Below are 23,329 nucleotides of genomic sequence, written 5' to 3'. Positions count from 1 at the left end.
TGCCTGCAGAAGCACCCAGCAAAAAGCTCAAAGTGACGCAGCTGGTCATTTCAGGGGAACCCCAGTCATGCCATGGGATTTCGGGCACACTTGAGGTCCCTGAGAGTAGACTCCAGGGCTTCATGCCTCGTCTGCCCATCTCCCTTGATCTCATACAGGCTGGTGGTGACGTGTGACAGACCCTGCCCAGACAAAGAAATGAGCCCTGCCTCACACTGTCTGCCACAAGGACATCTGGGATTACCAGACAGCTTCAGGCTCAATCCACAGAAAAAAAGGAACTGCTCAATCCAACCCCTACCTGCCCTGAGCCCAGAAACGATCACAATTCAAAATAAGCAAACCTTTTGTAAAAATAGTCTCATTTTTCAGTCAATGACTGGCTTTAAGTAGTATTCAGGCAAGTAAAAAAAAAAATGCTTTAGAGATACCTTTGTTCTCCTTTTTAATCCTAAGAATATTTTAAGTTCTAATGCTGTTTTATATACTCTTGTCATTAAAAGGCAGTTTCCTATTTTTCTCAATTTTTTAGTAACTTGAAATAATGTTTTTATTACTAGCCATTTCTTTCCCCCCCTCGACTATTAGAGTACTCTGAATCAAGAATTTATTTACAAAGTGTTGCACTAAAATATTCCTTGAAATAGCAAGGAATGCTATTACAAGATCACTCAAAGTATACTGAGTGAACGTTATGCAAATGAAACGAGAGCTATTCAGTAAAGAAAATCAAGATTATCCTATCGAAATCTAGCCAACAGTAGTTGCAGTCTATGAAAAAAGCAACAGTAGAAAATAATAATTAGAAAACAGTATTTTCTTCTGCTTATTTCTAAATCTTTTAGAAATCTTTTCTTTTTTATATATTTTTTTGGACGTCTTATAAAATCCACTATGCTTGTGGATATGCTTTCTTCCTCATCTTTAAGTATATGGTTAAAGAGATGTTCCAATTTTAGATGTATTATTTGGCATTTTCACGCACAGAGAAAGTTCTAAAGCTCCAGCATATCACACGGCCATAGGTGCAAGGAAAGAACAATAAAGCTTTTGACAGGAACTCATTTTGATTGGGAGTTTTAGAACAAATGCTCATTCTTTATCAACGGGGTCACACAGGTTAGAATTAAAAAGGCTCATTGTTTTTTCACCAAACCAGTTAGAACTGAAGAAATTCAGCTTAAAAAAAAAAAAAAAAAAAGATAAGTTATTTGGCTATATAGTTAGGGACCTGATCCAAAGCTCCTTGAACTCGACAGAAAAACTCCTGCAGACTTCAGTTAGTTTTGCATCAAGCCTGACAATGAGTGGAATCATTTATTCAAGTTGTTAATTGGTGGCTAAAATGACATAATTCATAACAACCACATTTGTAACAACCTTTGCCTGGAAAGGTTTCTCCACACACTGCTGGTGTCAGCGGAGCTGAAAGCAATTATTTAAATAACTTGGTAAAAAAAACACATTTTTTCCGGATTTATTTTGTGTGCTCTCATATTTAACATGAGTCACCTCTGACTGTTCCATAAAATAACCATGCTGGGCAAAAAAGGCCAATTTTTGACTTCAGCACAAAGTAACAGTAAAATCTAACCACCAGAGCACATTCCCTAACAAGTAACTTTAACTCCGCATTAATTATCTTCATAACACAATAAGGTTTATGAACATCACAGGCTATAGCAGGAAACAATTAAAATTACACATTAGATGAGAAGACCCAAGGGAATGGAATGGAGCTGTGATGGGAGCTTCAGGCTGGGTGTGAGGAAAAGGTTCTTCACCAAGAGCTGGCCAGGCACTGAACAGGCTCCCCAGGGCAGCAGTCATGGCCCTGAGCCTGATGGAGTTCAAGCAGTGTTTGGACAATGCTCCCAGATACCTGGTTTAATTTTTAGGTAGTCCTGTATGCAGCCAAGAGTTAGACTCAATATTACATGCAGGTCCCTTCCTACCAGAGAAATTCTGTGCTTCTCTGAGAGCTCCGTGCACTGTATTTTGGACAAATACATTCCAAATAATTTCCTTTATGGTTATCCATTTAAAGATACCCATTTGCCATATGAATTCTTAAACAACTTTGGGAGACGCTGTCAGACCGTGCTAGAAGCACAACGGCTGTCAAAGCCTCTACTTAACCTTCCCTCTTCTCTTGTAACCAGCCTCCATGCCTAGGAATCTCTCAAGGTCCATGTAGTTCACAAATCCCTCACTGCTAATCACACCCTGCAGCATTTTCCACTCACTGAAGTCCATTGTCATCATTCTGATCGAAAGAAATCAGACTTGCATGAAACTGTTGGGCCAGCGTTAGCTCACAGATGAAGCACTATTGTAGACGGAACTTTTATATGAATATTTAACTTCCTCAATAATTCTTCAGTGTTCAGCAGAACACAATATTAAATGGTATCAAAAAGATGCATCACCATCTTGTGATGCATAATAAAAGCCACTTACTATATGAGGCTGAGCAGGTGATCTTAGGAGCTCTCACATGGGTTTTAAGAAAAGCTACATGTGTATTAAATGTTTGCTGTCATTTGTTTTAAGGCAGTAATAATCACTAGGCAGTGAGGAAAGCAGTAACAAGCTGACAGTGCCTCAAAATATAAAAAGGATTAATAATAAGCACACCAAAATGTGGCTGTAATAATTAACATGGTCTGGATTGGTTTGTTTTGTGGGAAACCATATGAAAAACAATCTCTAATAGTTATTTTTATAAATAATTGACTGTCGTGGTTTAACCCGGCCGGCAGCTAAACACCACGCAGCCGTTCGCTCACCCTCCCCCCTCCCTCTCTGGGACGGGGGAGAGAAATGGAAAGTGAAGCCCGTGAGTTGAGATAAAGACAGTTTAATAAGACAGGAAAATAATAATAACAAAATAATAATAAAATAATAACAATAATAATACAATGGTGATAATAGGAAAGTAATAATAGTATGTACAAACAAGTGATGCACAATGCAATTGCTCACCACTCGCTGACCGATGCCCAGCCTAACCCCGAGCAGTCCGGCCCCCTCCCCCCGGCTAGCCACCCCTATATATTGTTTAGCATGACGTCAGATGGTATGGAATACCCCTTTGGCTAGTTTGGGTCACCTGTCCTGGGTCTGTCCCCTCCCAGCTCTTACTGCACCCCCAGCCTGCCCGCTGGCAGGACAGAGCAAAAGGCTGAGATGTCCTTGGCTTAGTATAAGCACTGCTCTGCAACAATTAAAGCATCGGGGTGTTATCAGCACTCTTCTCATCCCAAGCCAAAACACAGCATTCCACCAGCTACTAGGAAGAAAATTAATTCTGTGCTAACTGAAACCAGGACATTGACACACCGCTTGATACCACGCAAACAGACAGCATTTCTACCGCAGAAGCTAGATTTTAATCCTGCAAATACTTAGAGATTTACATTTGCATTTACCCCCCCCCCCCATTCTGATTAGCCTTGTTTGTCACTCAGAGAAGCACATGCATATGCACAAGCACCCGTGCAGGATCAGGGCCTGAAACAGGCAAAACAACCAGAAGGCAGACATGGAAACCCTAGCGGCTTGCCCTCAGCTAAGAAACATTCAGGCAGTGGAAGATTCGGAGAAAACTCCCCAAAACCCCAGTCTGTTGCCCTACCCTGAAAACCACAGATGTTTCAAAGAATGCTGGAGAAATGCATCTGGCTCTAAGGAACACTTCTGTCTTACTCAAAGTAATTGTGAGGATTTTAGTTAGACATCTAACCTGCAGCAGAACCTATTTAACCCCAGAGAGGTGCTGACTGACAGGCGGAGTTGAAGCAGCAGGATAGCTCTTCTCATCTACTGCTGACTCTCAGAAGGCCACAAAACATTAATCAATTCATTCACACAGACGTTCACAGAGAGAACCGCTGCTCCCTTTTAGGATTCAGGAAGTAAGCAGTCTAAGACGTTGCTTTCTGACCTGAGTAGCCTGGCCTGCAGCCTATGTTCATTAAATACAGTCTGTTTAATAAACACAGGTTAGAGTCCATTTTTAGAACTAATCCCTTGGTAGTGTAGCTTACACTACGGCTTCTTATGGAGAAATAAAAGAGATTTGTTTTCCTCAGGAAGATTCTCTTGGCGTTAAATTTCGTAAAACATCTTTAGTAGTAGTTCTTTTTCCTTGCAAGTAAAAGCCTCTACTATAGCAAATCCTCAACAAGCCGAAAGTCAAATAAAGTTTACATTTTCCGTTTGTGTTCAACTGTACTGACAAGACACAGTGTAAGAGGACGATTTGACAGTCTCTTCTCATTTCCATTTGCTCAGCAAGTCTGTGTTTCAACAGCTGGGGGCACTTCAGAGACACCCAAACTTAGTGATCATAGTAAAGGGCAAAGATATTTGACAAAGCAATCCTGACAACTAGTACAGGACTATACTCCTAACTGTTGTTTTCAGCTAGGTCTCCAAGCTCTCCAAACCAGTCAAGTAAAACACTGCTCCATGAAGGGAAAAGCACTGTACAAAGTTCACTTCTGAGTAGTTTTTCATTGTCTTCTAACATGTGTTCCGTACAGAACTTGAAGCGAAGAGGAAGTGCTAATGTATGAGACACAAAGACTATGCTCTACTCTATTACTGCTTTATTTTCATACTGAATTTCTCTGGACAGAAGAGAGCCACTTTTGTTGTTTCCTTCAATGATGCATTATTATCAGACAGCTAGTGCCAATCTTGCTATAAACAAGCAAAGATGTGAAAACAGCAGAAAGCACCGGGAACAAGACGCTTCTCTCCTAGTTAGCAGTTTTTCACATGGTGGAAAGGAATCCTGCACCTTCCTCTGGAAGGTTCATAGGTTCTTATCTCTCACAGAAAGATTGGACTACTAAGATCCTACTGGAATATATTTCAGCAGCAAAAGGCATTTATTTAACTCATCGGTAGAAAAAAATGGTAAGTAACAGCCAACAAAATCCCACGTAGAGACATACCAAACAAGGCTTTACGCTTCGTGAAGCTCTCACCCGGCAGAAGAAATGAGAAAAATAACCAAGCAGAGGCGATTGATATTGGAACCTAGCCTCATACTACAGCAACGAGCACAGCCACGAAGTCTTTCAAAGCAGAACAGAATAGTACTTCAAAGGGAGGAGAAAAAAAAAAAAAAAAAAGAACTAAAAGGCTAACTTGAAAGTAAGACCACAGCCTGAAAAAAACCCAAAGCATACACTTCTGGCTGGCCAAACCCCAAAGAACAGACATATCATTTATACATATACAGCAATCTAATGAACTTCCTCTCTGGCAGCCTAACAGATGCTCAAAATGAACTGTGTTGCTGCTACAACATGACTGCATTAATGCAAGTCATTGTGTCATTTCTGTGTCGTTTCAAATTATTTCATCTCCTACACAGCACTGTTTTTCAGTACAGTGACCTTAGGCCAGGTGTTAGCACATAAGCCTTCCAAGGCAAGCTACCCCAGCTGAAAGTCTGCTAGTAATCCAGTATCAGATAGGCTGAGTACAGAAAGGAGAATTCAATTACCAAAAAGAGTCCCAAAAGTCACCTTTCTGGAGTAAGATAGGACCACTCTGACAAAGCAGAGTAGGAGAAGCAAGAGATGCTAAACTCACCCCCATAAAAAGAGGGCTATAATTTTCAAAACTGTCAAATCAATGCCTTCCATGAACACCGTATTTGCTACACATTTATAGCCTTCAGAATCCCCATTTAGGAAACTGGATCTCTTCTCTCCAACGTTCACACCACAGCAAGGAAGTGGTGCTTTCCCTCCCCTCTCATTCCTTCATACTTAAAAAAACTTTATTTGCCTATAAATCTTCTCAGAAAGGCTGGGCCATATTTACAGATTGTGTAATGATCACAGACCCACTGATGTTCACAGAGCTCATGCCAGGTGACACCAGGTGAATTCTGGCCTGCCCACAACAGCCTATCCTCAGTAGCTCCACCATTTTCACCCCAATCATAGCCAGTTATAAGCAAGAAGGCCTGCACTGAGCGGCAGTACTTACTGCAGTTCTCTGCTTTTTTATTTCGGTGAATCACTGTCTTTTGACTGGGCGTACTGAAAAGGCTGGTCCAGTTGACTGTGTGGTAGTAGCACAGATTGCTGTTGTCTGTTATGTAGATGTTGCCAGCACTGATTTGCTTCAAGGACTGGAACTGCAAAGAGGTAATGCCTTGTTGCTTTAGGATGAGTAAGGAAAGGCCACTGTGACAAAAACAAAAGAACAGGAATGAGCCCCAGGAGGTGGAACTTACAAAGGCTGGTTGAGAACTTCCCACTAGAATTAGTTTCTAATGGCAAAATGACCTTTTTTTGCAAAGCTGAAATTTGGTCAGAAAAACATTTCTTTAGGGGTGACATAAACATTCTGTGAGTCAAAACCCTTTTTTTTTTTGCCCAGAAAATTACAAGCCCTGTCAGAATCATGATAGCACAAACTGTGAGGCTCGGGATGCAGCCAGCAAAACCACTCGATTAAGTCAAACACGGTTCGATTTTGTATGTTAACTTTTTTTTTTTGAATGAAGTGCAGTTAAGAAAATTTTAGAAAAATCTGTTCCTCCCCCAAGACAACAGAATTAATACTGTGATAGTTTATGTGCTAAGGAAAAATTGACAAAGTCATGCAAAATGTATTAACATCTTCTGTCAGGCATCAAATTAACGTCATTTATAGTATTACAGGCAGAAACTGTTATTTCCAAGGAAATTTTTCCACCCACTTTCTACATTTCATTTTTCTTTTATTGTAATATATGGTTATCTCCTTTCTTCATCAAAGGAAGAGGCAAATGATTGTGTGTATAATCTGTGAATGACTGCACATATTTTATGACTGATGATGAGTAAAGACAACAGCCAGTTTCTGGGCAACCTTTAAGTTATTGTATTTTAATGATTGTAATTGTTTTCCAGCTGTTCTAAATAAAAACTGCTGCTTCCAAACAAATGCTGGGCTGTAATTCAATCTCAAGGTTTCACTGCTATTCATAGTCTGCTTGGCCTGCTGTTTAAGATGCCAGCAGAATCCCATGACTGATTTACTACATTTACACAACTGGGAACCAGAGTTTGCTCTATACATCATTCCGCTATCTTGTGCTCCTCCATTACTTCTCACTGCATTTTCTTCTCTTCAAAATCAATTCTTCTGTACGAGTGTTCATATTGAAACATCTCTGGTAAAAGTGGCACTACACAGCTAACACGTGCCCCATCTGTGAAGTACTTCAGTGTTCTTCCATGTATTTATTATCTTTTATGGCTCCTTAAGAGCAGATTGTTCCTTGGACGCGTGAGCCTGCACCTCTGTTCGCACCCATAGAATCTTCCAGATAATGAGGCTAAGTAGTTTCTTTCAGTTTACATTTCACATTCATAACATATTTTAATATCGTAAGAAGTATTTGCTGGACAATGATTTAAGAGCTACAACAATAACCCAAGACATTCTAAGTTTTTTTTGTTGTCTTTATTTTTTTTTTAAACCATTATAAACAAGTGCTTATCAAAGATACTGTTAACGAATAACTTGGTAACACAGAAAACATACCAGTATACGATGCCTTTCCAGAAGGATGTCGCAGTCTGGGCTACCAAATAAAAGGCTAATAAAAAAACTATTCCATGAACAGAGAGAGTACCTTACCTATATAGAGCTCTTCCACCAATTGTAACCAAGTTAGAAAACACCCTGAAATCCGTCATATTCTCAGGCCACGACTGTATATTCAAATACCCTGGAGGAGGTAAAGGCGAACAGGAACATCAGTCATTTCAGACATAAAGACCGCTTGATCACGTACATGAATTAAGACAGGCCTAACCTGTAACTGAAAGACAGTGCTGGCCTGAGTAAAAGAAAGAAATAAGTAATGAATGCTGCGCAGTACGGTGTGGGAATTCATCAGCCTGCTCCGCACTGTCTCCTCCAGGAAGGCAAAGGAAGACTTCAGCAGTGTCACAGCAGCAGTGCCATAGCACTAAGTCCACTTCCAACAGCCAGACTTTCAACAGCCTAAACACAAGCTGCAATCTGCAAGGCCTGCCAGCCACTTCTTAGAATTTGACAGAATTAGGATTTGCCTTAATTAAGAAGGATCAGTTTAAAATGTATTGCATACTTTGGACAGAAGTTGAGAGATCCTTTTTGAAGCATACAAAGATAAGACTTCCCTGAAACAAAGAACTTGGCATTCCTTTCTGAGTGTGCGTGAGGGCCAGTCACCACTGGAAAGCAGTCTCTGCATAGGCAGGAAGTGGAACTACTTATTTTGTTCTACAAAGACGTCTATACATGTAGTTCCCTACGATTTTTCAGTACAGGACTGAAATGCAGTACATCTGTAAGCACAGGGATAATGCCACTTAAGTGGTAGAGCAGATGCTGTCGCAACTGGTGTCTGCAACACTTGTCTCACTTTGCTAGCACTGTGCCAAGACCCACAGCCCACTCAACAATAAGGTCTTGGTTTTCTGGTGTCTGTGTACCCCAAATGCAATGTTCACTCTGTACTCATTAGAAAAGGACAATACGCTTGTTAATAATATGTGATACTGGAGCTGTTCTGTATTAAACTTTGTTAAATTGACAATACACTGACTTTTAAGAAAAAAGCATGGTATCTTCAGAAAAGACACCAAATCACAACCATAAATGCAAAATGAGAAGAAATTCAGATTGTACGAATCAGAAGTGTTTGTTACCTGTTATTTCTCTCACTGTTTGGAAGATATTTAATTTCTCCGGATTAATAGCGGCGATTGTGTGGTATGGATCCCTGAAAGATTAAACGGACAAAATGTGATACAATGAATAAACAAAAAAGTCACGTTCACAAAGCTATGCCATGTAGAAATTATTATTCTTTCAGAAAAGGAAGTCAACATTTGGCTTTTTGGTAGCATATGTGGCAGGTTTCTCCACTGTTTTCAATTTTTTCAGACTGTTGATTCTACAGAATCTGTAGAAACTTCTCCTAAGTCATCTTGAGGGGAAATAATGGTGCTCACTATCTTGAAGGATCAAATCATCAATATTTGAGTAAATACTTATGCTCTTGGAAAATTAATGGATTCTGAACAACTATGGATGATATCCCTAAAGGAAAAGATGCATGTTTTCAACATTTTTTCCAGGAAGGCAAACTTAAATGATAGTTTTAATACCGCACTGCCAGGACTGTACTTATAAAATCGCTACTGAAACAAGTAACAAGCTAAAACCAGAAGAAAACTAAGAGCATGCTGGCAGTGCCTGACCTTGGACATTACAAGGATGCAGTGTTTAGAAGGTGTAAAATGGAACATCAAGAAGCACACACAGATCTTTGCCAAGCTAGTTGGTCATTAGAGAACTGAAATATCCCCATCAAACATGAGAATCTCTAAGTTAGGCATGCTATAACATGAAAAGATGAAACTGACTGATTTGACAGTGACTTTATTTAGCTTTTCTTGTTTATTTTTGTTTTAAATTTTAAAGGAACAAAGAGCATTTGCCTGGACAATGTCCACTAGGAGGAAACATACTGTGACACTCCCGTTATTTAAGGAATAAAAGCCTAACTCAAACAAAAAAACTCCTTTAAAACTCAATACCACAGTGTTATGGTATTTTTATAGGGTTTGTGAGGGTAGCAAACATCTTCAGTAAAGGTGGAACATGCATTTCCATCTCTCCTCCTTCTGCTTTCCAAGAGCAGAACTACTGGAACTGGAACACATTGGTAATCAACCAAACTGTCTCTGGGGACAGGTCTCATGAGACTGTGCTGTGGCAGACTGATGGGGTCACTTTAACTATTGTGGAGGTGACTCCAGGATAGTGAAAAACAAAATAAATTCTTAAACCTCAATATAAAGTCCAGTGGACCACAGAAGCATCATATAAATGTAATTCTAACAATTTGGGGCTCTCAAAAGTAGGTAACAAATTTGTACTACCTAACAGAAACACAACACTTTGCTTTTAAAATGCATTACTAAAAAAGGAAACACCACAACTGTACTGAACTTGAGGCTGCTGAATTTCACCTCCAAATCCTAAGATAAGGTGGTCTTTAAGGATACAAATTTAAACCTCCTTAACAGGCAAATGCCTGACATGTTTTTATCAACTTCTAAAACTGCAGATTAATGCAGTTATCTACCATTCTTATTAGCAGAGACAAGATTTCTCAGTAGAACAGGCTCAGCTGGACTTCACAGCTCCAGGAATAAGCGTTTCAGCTGATTGTGGAACTGTAGACAGACAACAAAAGGGAAGATAAAAAGCTGGCTAGCACTGAGGGCTTGTTGCTCCTGCTGCAAAAAGGAGCATTTGCTGTTAGTTAAGGCTGTCTGTCCCCAAACTACACCCCCTCACAGGCAGCAGCACATCCAAAAGGCAGCTTGGCTTTTTAGGACCCCAACCACAAAAAAACCCTACAGCACCTGAGCTGTAGGGTTCCTCCCCATTTTCTAGCCAACGTGCTCTGTCTCAGGTCAGAGATGTGGATCTTTAAGAAGATCCCTTCATCCACACGCTTTGGCAGAGTACTACCTCAAAAGAACGAGCACTACCAACTCACCAAAATTTAAGGCCTACCTTTATCCCACTTCACATCCAGACTCTAATTAAAGTCAATTCAGAATTATATAATTTCTACATAAATAACCATAAATAGTTAACCCTGGAAACAGTTGCTACTTAAACACATAGTTTGCATACACATTGTAACAAAGGCATAGAGACTAAGTTTAAGAGCTCAGACAACACAAAGGCTACAAAATGATAGGATCAAAAACATGACAGCATCAATTGTAAGTACAAAGTTACAAATCAAAACAACAAAATCCACTCTTAGCATCTTTCACTGACTTCTCTGCTACTACAAAACATCTCTCAGTTCCCCAGGCAGCTAGACTTGAAGTCCCTACAATCTGAAATGCTGAAAATTCACACAAAGAAGCGGCAGTTCACTGCGTAAACAACTTTGCAACAGAAGTTAACTAGAAGTTCAAATGGACATATATTTTAAAAAAAATATATTGTTTTTGTTGATCTGTTCATCTATATAATAAACTGCTTCTGTAGGTAGCTAGTGCTTTTTTATTTCTTTTGCGTACTACTCATTTGCAGAATTTACAGGAATATTAAACAAAATTCTGCCCCAGAGATGCAAAGTTATTTTAGCACTCATATTTTTTTTAGTACACACTACCACAATTTATGCTGTGGAACAATTCAGGTTTGCAGAACTTGGTGTCTTCGTGCTTAAGACTGGTTGGAGTGAGTTTTGTTCATGAAGAATGAGACAAAGTTCTGCACAATTTCAATATTAACTGACCTAAAAGGTTTTCTTCTATTAAAATACAGCAACATATTTTAACTCCCTGCTTTATAGTCTGTAATTTATTTTTTCTTTTTTCCCAAGGGATGTGGTTTTATTCAAGATTGGTTTTGCTCCTTTAATTTCAACAGATTTGTTAATGTAACCCACCTTGTAACTCTACAATTAATGCAACTTTTGCAACAAGTGCTCATCTAATTCTGAAACTTGCATTTCACTTAGTACACAGAGAATTGCTCAATTCCTGCAGCTGCCTACCTTGCATTTACTGCGTACTTCCTGCCAGGTAGGATTCAACAGATTTACAGCCAACCTCATGGCCAGTCATCGGGACAGATGAGGAAGCATTAAGGTGCAATCACCGACTCCTGCATGACCTTCTCCAGGCTTCCCCAGGTCCAAAGTAGCTTTTCCTTAAACCATTCAAACTAAAGTGTTTCAAACTATGCTACATTAACCTTCCACACTGTACTCCCTGCTGGAGAGATGAGAAGGCCAACTATACAGCCAAAGCCCACATTTGCTGGCCTTTTGAAAATGAGCGAGCTGCAGAGCCCCCACTGAAGCAGATTTTCAACCTTCACATGGCTGGAGTCAAGCTGTAGGTGAAGAAGCATTACAACCAATCACCACATCAAATCTAGGAAACGAGACCTTTCTTTCCACCTCATCTAGTAGGCAAATTTGAGCCATACAACCTAGTGTCAACCACCTTAACACACCTGAACCTAAGACCAACAAAAGATCTGCTGCCAGAATTCCACTTAAGATCTGCGTGCAGAAGTTCAGTTCATTACTCTCACACTATGCCATGAAATTGCAAACATGGAGTTAGTCTGGGAATTTATTTAGTATCACAAAGCTGGACAACCAATTGCAACCAGTACGGAAAGCTCTGAGAAGCCTAAAAAACATGGTAAAACTTCAAGGCTAATACAGTGGTAGAAGTAATTGAATACTTTGTACTGTTAGTGTACAACAAGACATGTATACCTATTACATATGGAGGAAAAAAAAGGGTTTCATCTTGTTAGCATGTTTTGAGAATTCTGCCCATTTTAAAAGGACCTGGAATACCTCAAAGCATCGCATATAATTTACCATGGCCAATTACATTATGAAGGCTTGAATTAGTCAGAAAACGCAGTCGCATGTGTGATCTCGGTGACAAAGAATGCAAAGCAAGAAAGTGGCTGCTTGCACTAGGCCTCCCCTGATCAAAATAAATTAACCCTGCTCTCCCTGGACACATCCCATCCTTTCAGAATTTGTACCATGCATTCACTTCTGATACAATGACACAAAGTGCAAACTATAAACAGCAAGAGGCTGGGTATTCGGCTGGGCTCTTTCTTTCCTAAAGAGACACTGGTGAGACTTCCAAATACTGGTTCTGTACCTCCACATGACCTGTAATTAAGACTTACTCAACATACAAAGATATTTAAACCAAAACACCATAGTTAAGTACCCCTGAGTTTTGCACATCTCTGCAATCAAACCTTTAATATATGTAATTTAAACCAATTGACTGTTTTTTCATACATGAGCAACAACCACCAGCCAGGCTCTGACAATTTATGGTACCCAAAGATCACAGTAGGCTTTTCTCCTTCTAGTGCCATCTACTTCATCCTTTCTCTTCCTATAGGTTGAATCATAAGAACGCCATTAACAGTTCCCTTCCTAACTAAGTCAGAAAACTTATTTACCCTGGATCTGCTGTTCAGCACAAGAAGCCTGCAGCCATAAGTAAGAGGTGTACACTCCTGGTTTCGGCTGGCACCATGCCATAACATCTTTCCATTTTGTCACTTACCCGTGAATCCCAGTAACGAGGAAGATAAGGTTGCCATTGATCTTGGTACAGTTTATGAACTTGTCAATATTGCTGGAATCCACCGTCTGAGCTGACACTAAACTCCCTGTTCCAATGCCATCACATGCTGCCAAAACAAGGAGTTGGTGTCAACAACTAGGAAAAACGATTACTGACCCAGAACACATTGGTCTTCTAAATGCGAGTCCTCGTTTCTTTCAGAGATAAAGCTGAAGAGATGTGTCAAAATGGTACTCCACCCATATTCCCCCAAACGATGTGCCCATTCAAAACAATAAGTCTAAGTACCTGCCACAGAAGGGCATCCCGGCAAACACCTTGTTTCACAGTGCTCTCAAGGCCAGTATGAACCCCAAAAACTCCCTCTTGAGCCCTCTGTGAACAGAGGCATGAGGACTTGGCTTAGAGCAGCTGGCTGGGTGGTCTATCTGCACGCTACTCACTGCAAATGGAAGGGGTCCCACACTGCTAGCTCAGCGGGTCCCATGGCTCTGACGGACCTGGGAATTTCACCATTCACATGCTAGAAAGCGCCTTATACAGGAAGTATGAAAAGTTCTTTCCTCATCAGCTCATTAAATAAATTAAGAGGCCTGAAGAAATTTTGGTACTGTGTGACAGATCTCTGTCTGGCCTTCAAATGTAATTCAATTACATTTTCTGGGACACGTGATGCACGAAAGAATAAAACCTTTACAACTTCTGTAAGATAATGCATCTATCTCTCTAATGAAGTCTTCAAATGGCAACTATTAACACCACACCTGAACCTTTTACACACATGTAATAGCTTTCCTCTGTCCCATTAAGCAAGGCTAAGAGCTTGGCAAGAACAATACATATGTACTGACGTGCATGAACATGGACCTTTCTGGAGGGGGGCGGGGGTGGATCTGTTTACTGCAATTAGGTTGAAGGATAGAACACTACACACACTTAGAATTCAGTGTGTAATTCCCCAGCCTTGGCAGAAATATCTGTGTTTGTCTGTCTCAGCCATGTGGAGTGACTGCTGATTTACAGGGTTTTCATAGCTTCATTGTGAATTCCTTTTCAGACAGGGCTTCCACTAGGACTGAAAAACAGCATAAGCCCATGCGGGAAAAGTGATGGTGTTTTGCTCCTGAGACATTCAAGCAGGGAGCAGAAAGCCTCCCCTAGAGCTCAGGACAGCAAAGTAATCTGTAGTACTGATGAGGACTGACACCTGTCACTGAAAAACTTCTAGTCCTCTCAAAAGACTAGAAAACAGTCTTCTGTTTTCCGGGAGAAGAAAGATATGGGAAAAACATAGATGTTCTGGGTAAACATAGATATTCTGGGAAAACAGAGATATTTTTAGAGAACAGACAAAGTAAATGGAAACCTAATGCTGTAGTGACAAGTGGGAGACACACCATACACCGAAGGCAAAATTTTAGTGTAGCCTCCTTTGGGATGACAAAAGGAGAGCTCCGAAACTCCTCCAGGAAATACAAGTCATTAAAATGATATAATAAAGAATTCCTTCAGATTTCTCTAAAACCAATGAAGAAATCCCCCTCATTTTTATCTAAGCAAAAGTAATTGGCTTAGTTATATTACCATTATAACTGAATAAATTTTCATTCCGTTGTATTTAGGAACACATTTCACACACAGCCTACACAGTTCAAAGTTTTGTGGATATCTAAAGGCTATTAATATCAAGTATTCTACAGCATACTCATACATATTTCATCCCAAACTAACACCCTGCTTTGGTCTACTAGAGTATAGACTACATTCAAGAAAATTTATACCAAATTACTGCCTACCTTTAGGACAAATGTCAGTGCAGGGCTTGCACATCTTAATACCATTTTCTTCAACTTCCATCTTAGAGCTCGGACACGCACGAACACAAGAACTAGAATCGACCACGAAGTTGTCTGAGCAGAAAAAAGAAAGATATTGGTAGAAAGTGAACCACTGGGCTAAACAATACTGGAACATACGGGTTTGGACTCTACTATGTCAATACATATTCTTATTTATCTCAGCACTTCCACATAAACACCAACGTTTAATATTCAGTGTTTTCAAAAGCATCTAAATAAGGAAGTTAGGCATGGCTTTGGTCACTCACGAAAATCTATGAACTGTCAGTTCATAATACCCCCCTGTCCACTCCCGCTCCCCCCAATTTGGTTTTATTATCATCTGTGAAAAAAAAAAAAAAGAAAAAAAAAGAAGTTATGGGAATTGGAGAGAAATAAAACAAGATGCTCTGCCCTCTTTCACACACACACAAGTATATTTATTTGTCTGGGGTAACACTCCATGGGACAATGACAACTATTTCAATTTTGCCTTGTCAAACAACTGCCAAAGGGGCTTTAGACTGATCCTACTTGATTGAAAGCTTAATGTCAAGAGGGAAAAATAAGTCAGAAAGTTCAATGACATATTTAGACAAAGGATCACATCCCTTAAGTAGTACAAGATATACCAGTGTTGTTAAAAATAAATATAAATTTGGCTTGCTTAGAAGTCCAACACTATTATTAGAGACAGAATTAAGCCTTGACAGTCCTAGTCTCACCCTACTGTCAGTGAGAACTTTGTCACAGAGATTCGAAGTTTGGACTTAGCTTTGTGTTGAATTATGACACTATTTTTTTTTATATATCACCCATTTTTCTCACAGATAAATTACACATAAGCAATGCACACCACAACTAGAAATCATGGTGGAAATTAAAGGGAGAGCAAGAACACTGTCTCCCTTATTTTTCTAACTAAAATGTCTATATCAGACTGTATCAATCAACTCTGTAAGTATTTGGGACTTGTCATCTGGCTTGCAATTCAGAAGCATGTGTTTTTCACATGCATGGATATTATTTTTTTTAAACACCCCCCTCCTCCTTGCTACTGTAATTTTACTTGTGGCATTGTTAGTATAGCATGTCTTCTTCCTCACTGGGAAGAACTGCAGAAAATGTTTATGGTAACTTGATGTCAGTCCATCATCATTCCAAGAAGAGGGCATCAGCATCATGAAAGCATTTGCTACCAGGTAGTACTGGTGGTGGACTAGTTATTTTTCTGAAACTGTGATTTCTACACTTTTACAATCCCACTAATAAATACAGCATTTGGCACTATTTTAACACTTCATTTCTAAACATACAAGGGCTAATCAAAACCATGACTATAACAAATAGTTCTGTCTTCATGACTATAACAAATAGTCATGCAGACAGAAACTCAGTGAATTCCCTTTCTTAAAAAAAAATAAAAAATCACTCTAGTATAAGACACTTGGAAAGTGTCAGCAACACAGAACATCTCTGTCTTCAGTTAACATGTGACTGAGTTACTAAAGACTGCATGCACACGCAGAGCTATTTAAGACTATTCACTTAGCTCTCATTCTCTCATTGTTTTGCAAGGTTCTTGAAATGCAACTCAAAATTTTCCATCCCTGGAGGAAAAGGCAGATAACACAGCACTTACGTGGGCATTTCTTGACGCAAAAAGCCCCATACGTGTACTTGGCATTGTGATTATGTTCCAGTTGGAAGGTGGTGGGATTGTACACAAATGTCTGCGGGCACTGCGTCACACATGCACCACTGTCATTGAAATTCATGCAGGCCTGCAAAGCAAGAGAGAAGAAAAAAATCACCTTGATTAAATCATATAGTTGGTTGTGGTTCGTTTTGTTTTTTTAGCTTAACAGTCCTGATTACTCAGAAGTGTTGCGACAGTGAGAATTAAGACGCATGTTTTTCTAACCCCCGTTTTGTCTACTTAGATTTCTTGCTAGGACCTTGGCAAATACATGGCACATAAAGGAGGGCTCACAGAGACCCCTTAATTTGAAACACTGCTGCCTGTTACAGCACTTCCTACAGAAACATAACAGAACCGTAATTTGTTTCATAACTATTGTTACTACTACTAATCAACTAATTCACAACTCGATGGGACATTCTAAAACTGCCAAGAGTGAACAGCTATTTATCTTAGTCAGTCTAAACAAATGCTAATGGCTTTTCCTTAGAGGTCCAACCTTTTGATTTCTTACAGCATGAGTCCATAGTCCAGCTGAAAACTGAAATTCCCAATTAGAAAGCAAGAGGGATAAGAACTTCTTTTGAGCTAGCACAGGAGGGGGTCATTTCCCTAAGTGGCAAGTTTAACAAGGTCAGTTGCTTCACACACTGGGAAAGGAAAATAGGACTTTGTATCACTTAGCATTCAAGCTCAGCCACCCACAGCTGACAGAGGACAGGGCCCTGACAAATGAAGAGGCAAGCGTGTGGATAAAAAGAGTAATGGTATGCAAGGAAAATAATTGACTGTGAAAGGTTGATAATTAGTAATATTAAAAAACAAAAAAAAAACAAAAAAAAAACAGAAAAAAACAAACACACACACCACTGATTTTGACATTCCTTATCACCGTGAATCGTATCTATGGTTTTAACCACAGCTTAAAAAAAACCTGTTGGGAGTAGCAACACAAAGCAAACTGCAAATGTCTAGTGTCAAATCTCATATGAATATGAAAGCTGTAGCCTGGCTTGCATCCCACTAGCATTTTAAGCAACCACTGCTACTGGATTCTGCCTCCCCACTTACCAGTCTCTAGCAGCCACACTGCCTTAGAAATTTCAGTCTAGGGATGAATCTGGGAATTTTCCTGGTAGTCAGAAATACCAAGGTGAACCTGAATCTTTAAAGAGGCAGCAAGCGCACCAGTGAGACCCTCCCACCCCACCAAAGGCTGGAAGTTAAAGAAAAGTGAAAAAATTCCCCTGTTCTTCAGCTTATCTCCATTCAGGTCATGACAGAGGTTACCTGTCAGGTCAGGAGATTTCAGGAAGTTAAGGCTAGCAAAGTAACAAAAGAGAAGGACACACACTGCTGAAGAACGGGACAAATAGGGAGTTCCATGATGAAGGCACCATCCTAGCCTGAATATGAACTTCCACTGTCCTCAGGAGCTTGCAGGTAGGCCAAACCAGTCCTGTCTTTGCTGGTTCATTAAAAGTTGTATTCAAAAAAATAGTAGTTCCTCAGAGAACCAGAACTATGATAAACACAGTCAGTTTCTTCCTCATCAAGAACCAGACAGGAAGTCCACTCTATGAATAGGGATTTCTGAGTATTTAGCCAGGCCCTGCTATGCATTTCAAGTTTTAGATCCAGTTAGGTTTTGAATACAAGATAGAAAAACATGTCTAAAACATTGTTTTAGCATGTTTGCTTGCAGTTATGTTGGATGATTATTGTCTTGCTTTTATATAACTGAATATCCAAATGATCGCATCGCAGCATATGGAGGAGGAAGATAATTTTATTTAGAAATAATAAAGCCACATTTAAAACAGGATGCTGTTACAAGCTGCCATACACTGAAGGATTTTTAATGTTTCATAAGCTGTGCTTTTGCCTATTAATAAATATTATTTTAGTTTGTTTCCTCAACTTACTTTACATCCATGTTGACTTAGGAAGTGCTTTGTCAAGTACATGACAATCCTCTGATGATGGTGTAGCAAATGCAAAAAGCCAAGCACATCAGTGCTCTTCACAGAGATGGCACTTCTCCGGAAAAGCCCACGTGGAAGACTGGAGAACTTTTAATTCACGACCGTAATATTTCATACACATTTGTAATTGCTTTACAATTAACATAAACTTCTAGGATGTGGTGCTAGATGTTGCTAATATGTGAATGAAAGTATGTACATAGGGAAAAACAAGTTAAATGAGTTGTATCCTTCAACTGACAACTAAGCACAGCTTTCACTGCCTAAAGGGTTCCACTTTTCACCCAGTGTGGTGTAAGCAAGTAATGGCTAGTCTTGAAAGACCCCTGCTGAATTTCGTTTACATTGCTCTGGGGCCAGGAGCGAATGAGACTGATGCCCTGGGTACTTCTCTGCAGGAGCAGAACAAACACGCTAGCGTGATTTTTAGCATACACATTTCCACAGCTGCCACTGTTCAGGAAATCTAATTCATTTCCTTTTCTGCTGGGGTATTATAGAACATGGACACACAAGCTGTGGGTTCAACACTTCAGCACTGGAAATGCTCCTCAGCTGTCATTATGGAAGCAGTAGCTGCATTTTTACCTCTTTCCTTTACATACATGTATTGACGTTATATGATGACATGGGAAGGATGTTGTTTTCGTATCTCTTCTCCAAACCATTACAGAAGTTCCAACAAGCTTTGAATCAAGCCTACAACACACACTGATTACATATGGTAAAGTCCCAATTACAGACTTGACAGTGATTGAAGGCCATCACTGCATTTCCTCAGCAGTAAAAGAATACCATTGAGGACGTGTTTTGGGAGCACAGCACCTACCACTATCAAACGGTATCAGAATAGTGAGAAAGTTTGAGTTACAGATAGAAGAAGATTCATTATTGCCTGTTCGCTGCGATCCTCTTGCCTAGAGTAGCAAAACATTTGCAATTGTCCAAACCATATGATCTCTCCTCCCAGCCCTATCTGGCAGATTTTAGAAGGAGCCCACCCAAGCTGGTAGATGTAGATGTTTGTCTCCTCAATCACTTGGGTACTTCCAAAGATCCACTTCTCTGAACCCATTCTAGTTCTTGGCTTCTTCAGACCTAGGTTTGCTACCCCTGAAAACATGAGCAAAACTTGCCTCTGTAACACAGAGATGAGCTGCATGTTTTTTGAGATCAGTGTGGGGAGCTGAAGCTGCTGACACTACTACAAATACAAATGGTAAACAAAATAAATATGGCTAAAGGCCTGTATGTACAGAATGCTTGTTTTTTAAGGAAAAAATAGCCTTTTATTTTTTCTTTTTAATCTTAAGCACATGTAGTAGAATACATACATTGGGGTAGAGTATTTTGGGAACTGCTTTTCTTCCCAGTATGCCTAGTAAAAAAAACTGAGTTTAAATCAAGCCTGGCAGTAATAGGGAACATCTTTCACAAAGAAGCTAAATTGTATTCTTGACTTTCAAATAAAAAGCACACCGAGCAGCAATAAAAACTATGCTCAAATGTAATGATAAATACTTCTAAAAATTCCCTATCACCTCTAAAAGTTAATTTTAGGAAAGCAAAAGATAAAAATCACAGAGATTAGCATATTAATGTTTCCCAATCTATATTTACAAATCTCATAAATCTTTTAATGGGGAATATTAAGTAGATAAGTGATGCTAATATAACGTGAAAAATATTAAATGCTAGAGTTCACAGTCAAAATCTGGGAGTGTGCATGCAATACATTATAAGGGGCAGAACTGTGAATTTCATGGATTAAAGCATTAAGAACTTTCACTGTGACTGCCAGAAACAAGAAAAATGGGAAGTCTCACACATACAAAGCAATCAGTGTCTTTAGGTCCGGAACAGCCTCCAGCGCATTCCCGGTGGCAGCAGTCGCTGACGTAGGGCCCATAGCACCGTCCATCACACTGCTCTGCGCACACTGTCTTGGTTACTAGGAGGAGAAAGGAAAAATTATCGTGTCAGCATCAGAACCAAGGAGACAGCTTTTCAGCTGCACACTGAGGAAAACAAGCAGAACAACACCGTACTGAAAAAAAATACAAGCTTTAAGGCAATTTTTTTCAATGGCAGTAGTAACTGTTTTCCTCCATTATACCTTTACAATACCTTCTTCAAGAATGTACCATTGCCAGAAGACTGCAAAGGAAGATTTTTTTTTACAGTGTTTATTTTCACCCTTGGAAAATAATGTAGAATACTATTTTCAAATGACTGGAGCTTAATAAATAGCTGATGGACAGCTATGGAGAGAAAAATAATAATAATAACAGAAGAGCTCACCAGTTCCACATGAGTTTTTCCCCATGAAAAACTACAACACTGAGTAAAAAGCATGTAGAAATTCAATGAGGCTAGCAATCTCTGAGCCAAAAGCTGTTCTTGATGGCAATCAATTTGAACAAATTGGCAATGAGAACAGAATACAACCTTCAGACTGGAACATATTTGGAAATACCACTCATCTTTTTCTAGTAACACAATCCAGCCTTCACTCACAGGTAAACAACTATAGTCTACCAACTGGCAGGTGCAGCAATTTAAGTGGAACCACACTGCTGTACCTCAGGGCTTAGTCTTGGACAAAGAATGGTCAGCAAGTAGAGTAACTTTCTCCCCTCACCCATCTTTATATTCAGTCTTTATTTTACAGGAAAGGGAATGAAAAGTTTCTGCAGGACTATACCAACCTAAAGAATTTGAGGAAGCTGTGCTGTCAGCTCTTTTGATAAGGAGCAAGGAAGTTACACTTCTGTAATTAAACTTAACCAATTATTTTGTTAAAAGCATTTCACTAGTTCTCTATGGAAAACACTTTTCAAGAGGCCAAAGAACACAAAATTTCATCCAACTTCTTGCTCCATTCTAACGTGATGCATCGGTGATTCCTTTTTATTAATGCTTCCAAGCTGAATTCCCTCCACCACTTGCTGGAAGTACTTAAGGTAACACCAAAGCTTCTTAATATACACAGTATTTATTTAGGAGATTAAAAATGTAAATAACGAAAGAGAAGTCATCATTTATAGTCTACAGAATAAAGCAATGCACTTTAAGAGTAATTCCAACTTTCTGATACCAGAGACTGCACTAGAAAACACTTCCATGCCTCACACAGTAAGATTTTAAAAGTAAGGGAATTTTTTGTAAATGCGCTGACTGCCAACATTACTAAAGAAACAGATTGAAGGCTTTTACTTAATAACTGTACTGATAGGAAACAGTATCATAAGGTAACCAGGACAGACACAGACTCTTCTCATGAAAATTAAGGACTCAGTAAGTCAGCGTCTGCACATTGTTCAGACAGTTCAGCTCAGAACCTGGTCTATTGCATTTGGGTTTAGACTGGATTAAGCTCTATCTGTCTTAACTTCGAAGGGAGGTGAAGCCTCCTGACTTAACACAGAGCCGTGTTTGCTAGAGCCTGTTTGGGTCCCAGGGTCCCCCCAGTTGGAAAGGAGAGGACATCATGGCACGGCATGGCCACTTTCCTCACTGCTGCTCCACTGCAATTTAATGTTTTGTTTAAATCTGGAAAGTTTTGGTGTATGGTACCTCTGTGTAAAAAATTATTTTGAATACCTAATTAGCTCAGTTATAATTTCTTCCCCTGACTGCAGCTGCTGTTGGGATGCCCACCAGGACTCCGCAGCCACTGCTTCCCTGGGCAGACAGCCTCCGGGCTGGCTTCTCCAAGGGCTGCTGCAAGTGCCACCCTGTCAGCTACAGAGAGTGCCAGGAATCTGCAGCATCACCCCAAAACAGGCCGGGAGGAGGTGAATCCCCACCTTGGCCATGCCAGGTGTCCTGTTACCATGCCATGCAGTGTATCTAGACTACTCGTCAGCTCACTGGCTCCTACATTGAGCAAGCCCAGATCTGCATTTTAAAGGATTTCACGATTCCATCAAGCTGTGCCACAGGTCCCAGCGCTTCCCAAGGCTGCGTAGTTTAAACAGCAGTAGGAAGTGATCTCCAGTAACAGCAATAGATTTAAGCAATTTACTGGCACCTTTTCAGCAGTTTTTAACCTACTAGTCTAGGCTCACCTAAACTATTCACCCTCTTCGAGTGCCCCCCGTAAGTCTTCTGTCATGTGTAAATTTCCAGATACTGTTTTATTTATTTATTTATTTATTTACAGTCCTTAGCATTTTAAGAGACTACAATTTATTCCAGAACATGTTTCCTTCTAAAAAGAAGAGGAGGAGCACAAAGACTGATGTGGTGGAGCACAGCCCCTTTCCAGCACAGGACAGGAGCAGAGTGCCCTCATGAACTCTGCTCCTCTGCGTGTGAGCAGGCACTGGTTTAACGCAGCCTCTAGCAAGCTGGTCAGGATAGGGCACGTTTTGAGTTTTCCTTAACACTGCAAAGATATAAAGTGGTTTGCAAAATATATAGTTGTGAAGGCTTGTTGCTGCTTCTCCCTAATTGTTTATTTCATGTTTATTTGACTGGGAAAGCAAACAGTGCCAACAGAACTGCCAACATTTCATTATAGGAAAAGGCCACAGCACACCTTATTTATCTTTTGGAGAAGGAGCCATAGGGCATCTTCAGTGGCAACATACAAAGACAGAAAAAAAAACCACAACCTTA

General features: G+C 39.9%; 1 protein-coding gene across 8 annotated transcripts in view; it reads right to left on the bottom strand.

The window, feature by feature from the left end:
- Positions 1-23,329, bottom strand: part of ERBB4 (erb-b2 receptor tyrosine kinase 4) — a 576,064-nt gene that overhangs the window by 156,275 nt on the left and 396,460 nt on the right. For all 8 annotated transcript variants that reach the window (XM_068686347.1, XM_068686350.1, XM_068686352.1 and 5 more), the window contains 7 exons: positions 20,539-20,657; positions 16,662-16,803; positions 14,978-15,091; positions 13,161-13,287; positions 8,715-8,788; positions 7,657-7,747; positions 6,013-6,212 (listed from right to left, as the gene is read on the bottom strand). In XM_068686347.1, coding sequence (XP_068542448.1) covers positions 6,013-6,212; positions 7,657-7,747; positions 8,715-8,788; positions 13,161-13,287; positions 14,978-15,091; positions 16,662-16,803; positions 20,539-20,657 — 867 coding nt within the window. The remainder of the gene's footprint in view (positions 1-6,012; positions 6,213-7,656; positions 7,748-8,714; positions 8,789-13,160; positions 13,288-14,977; positions 15,092-16,661; positions 16,804-20,538; positions 20,658-23,329) is intronic.

Source organism: Anas acuta, chromosome 6, assembly GCF_963932015.1.
Source record: "Anas acuta chromosome 6, bAnaAcu1.1, whole genome shotgun sequence".
Classification (NCBI taxonomy): domain Eukaryota; kingdom Metazoa; phylum Chordata; class Aves; order Anseriformes; family Anatidae; genus Anas; species Anas acuta.
Note: the sequence above shows the minus strand (reverse complement) of the source record. Positions and strands in the feature narration are given on the sequence as shown.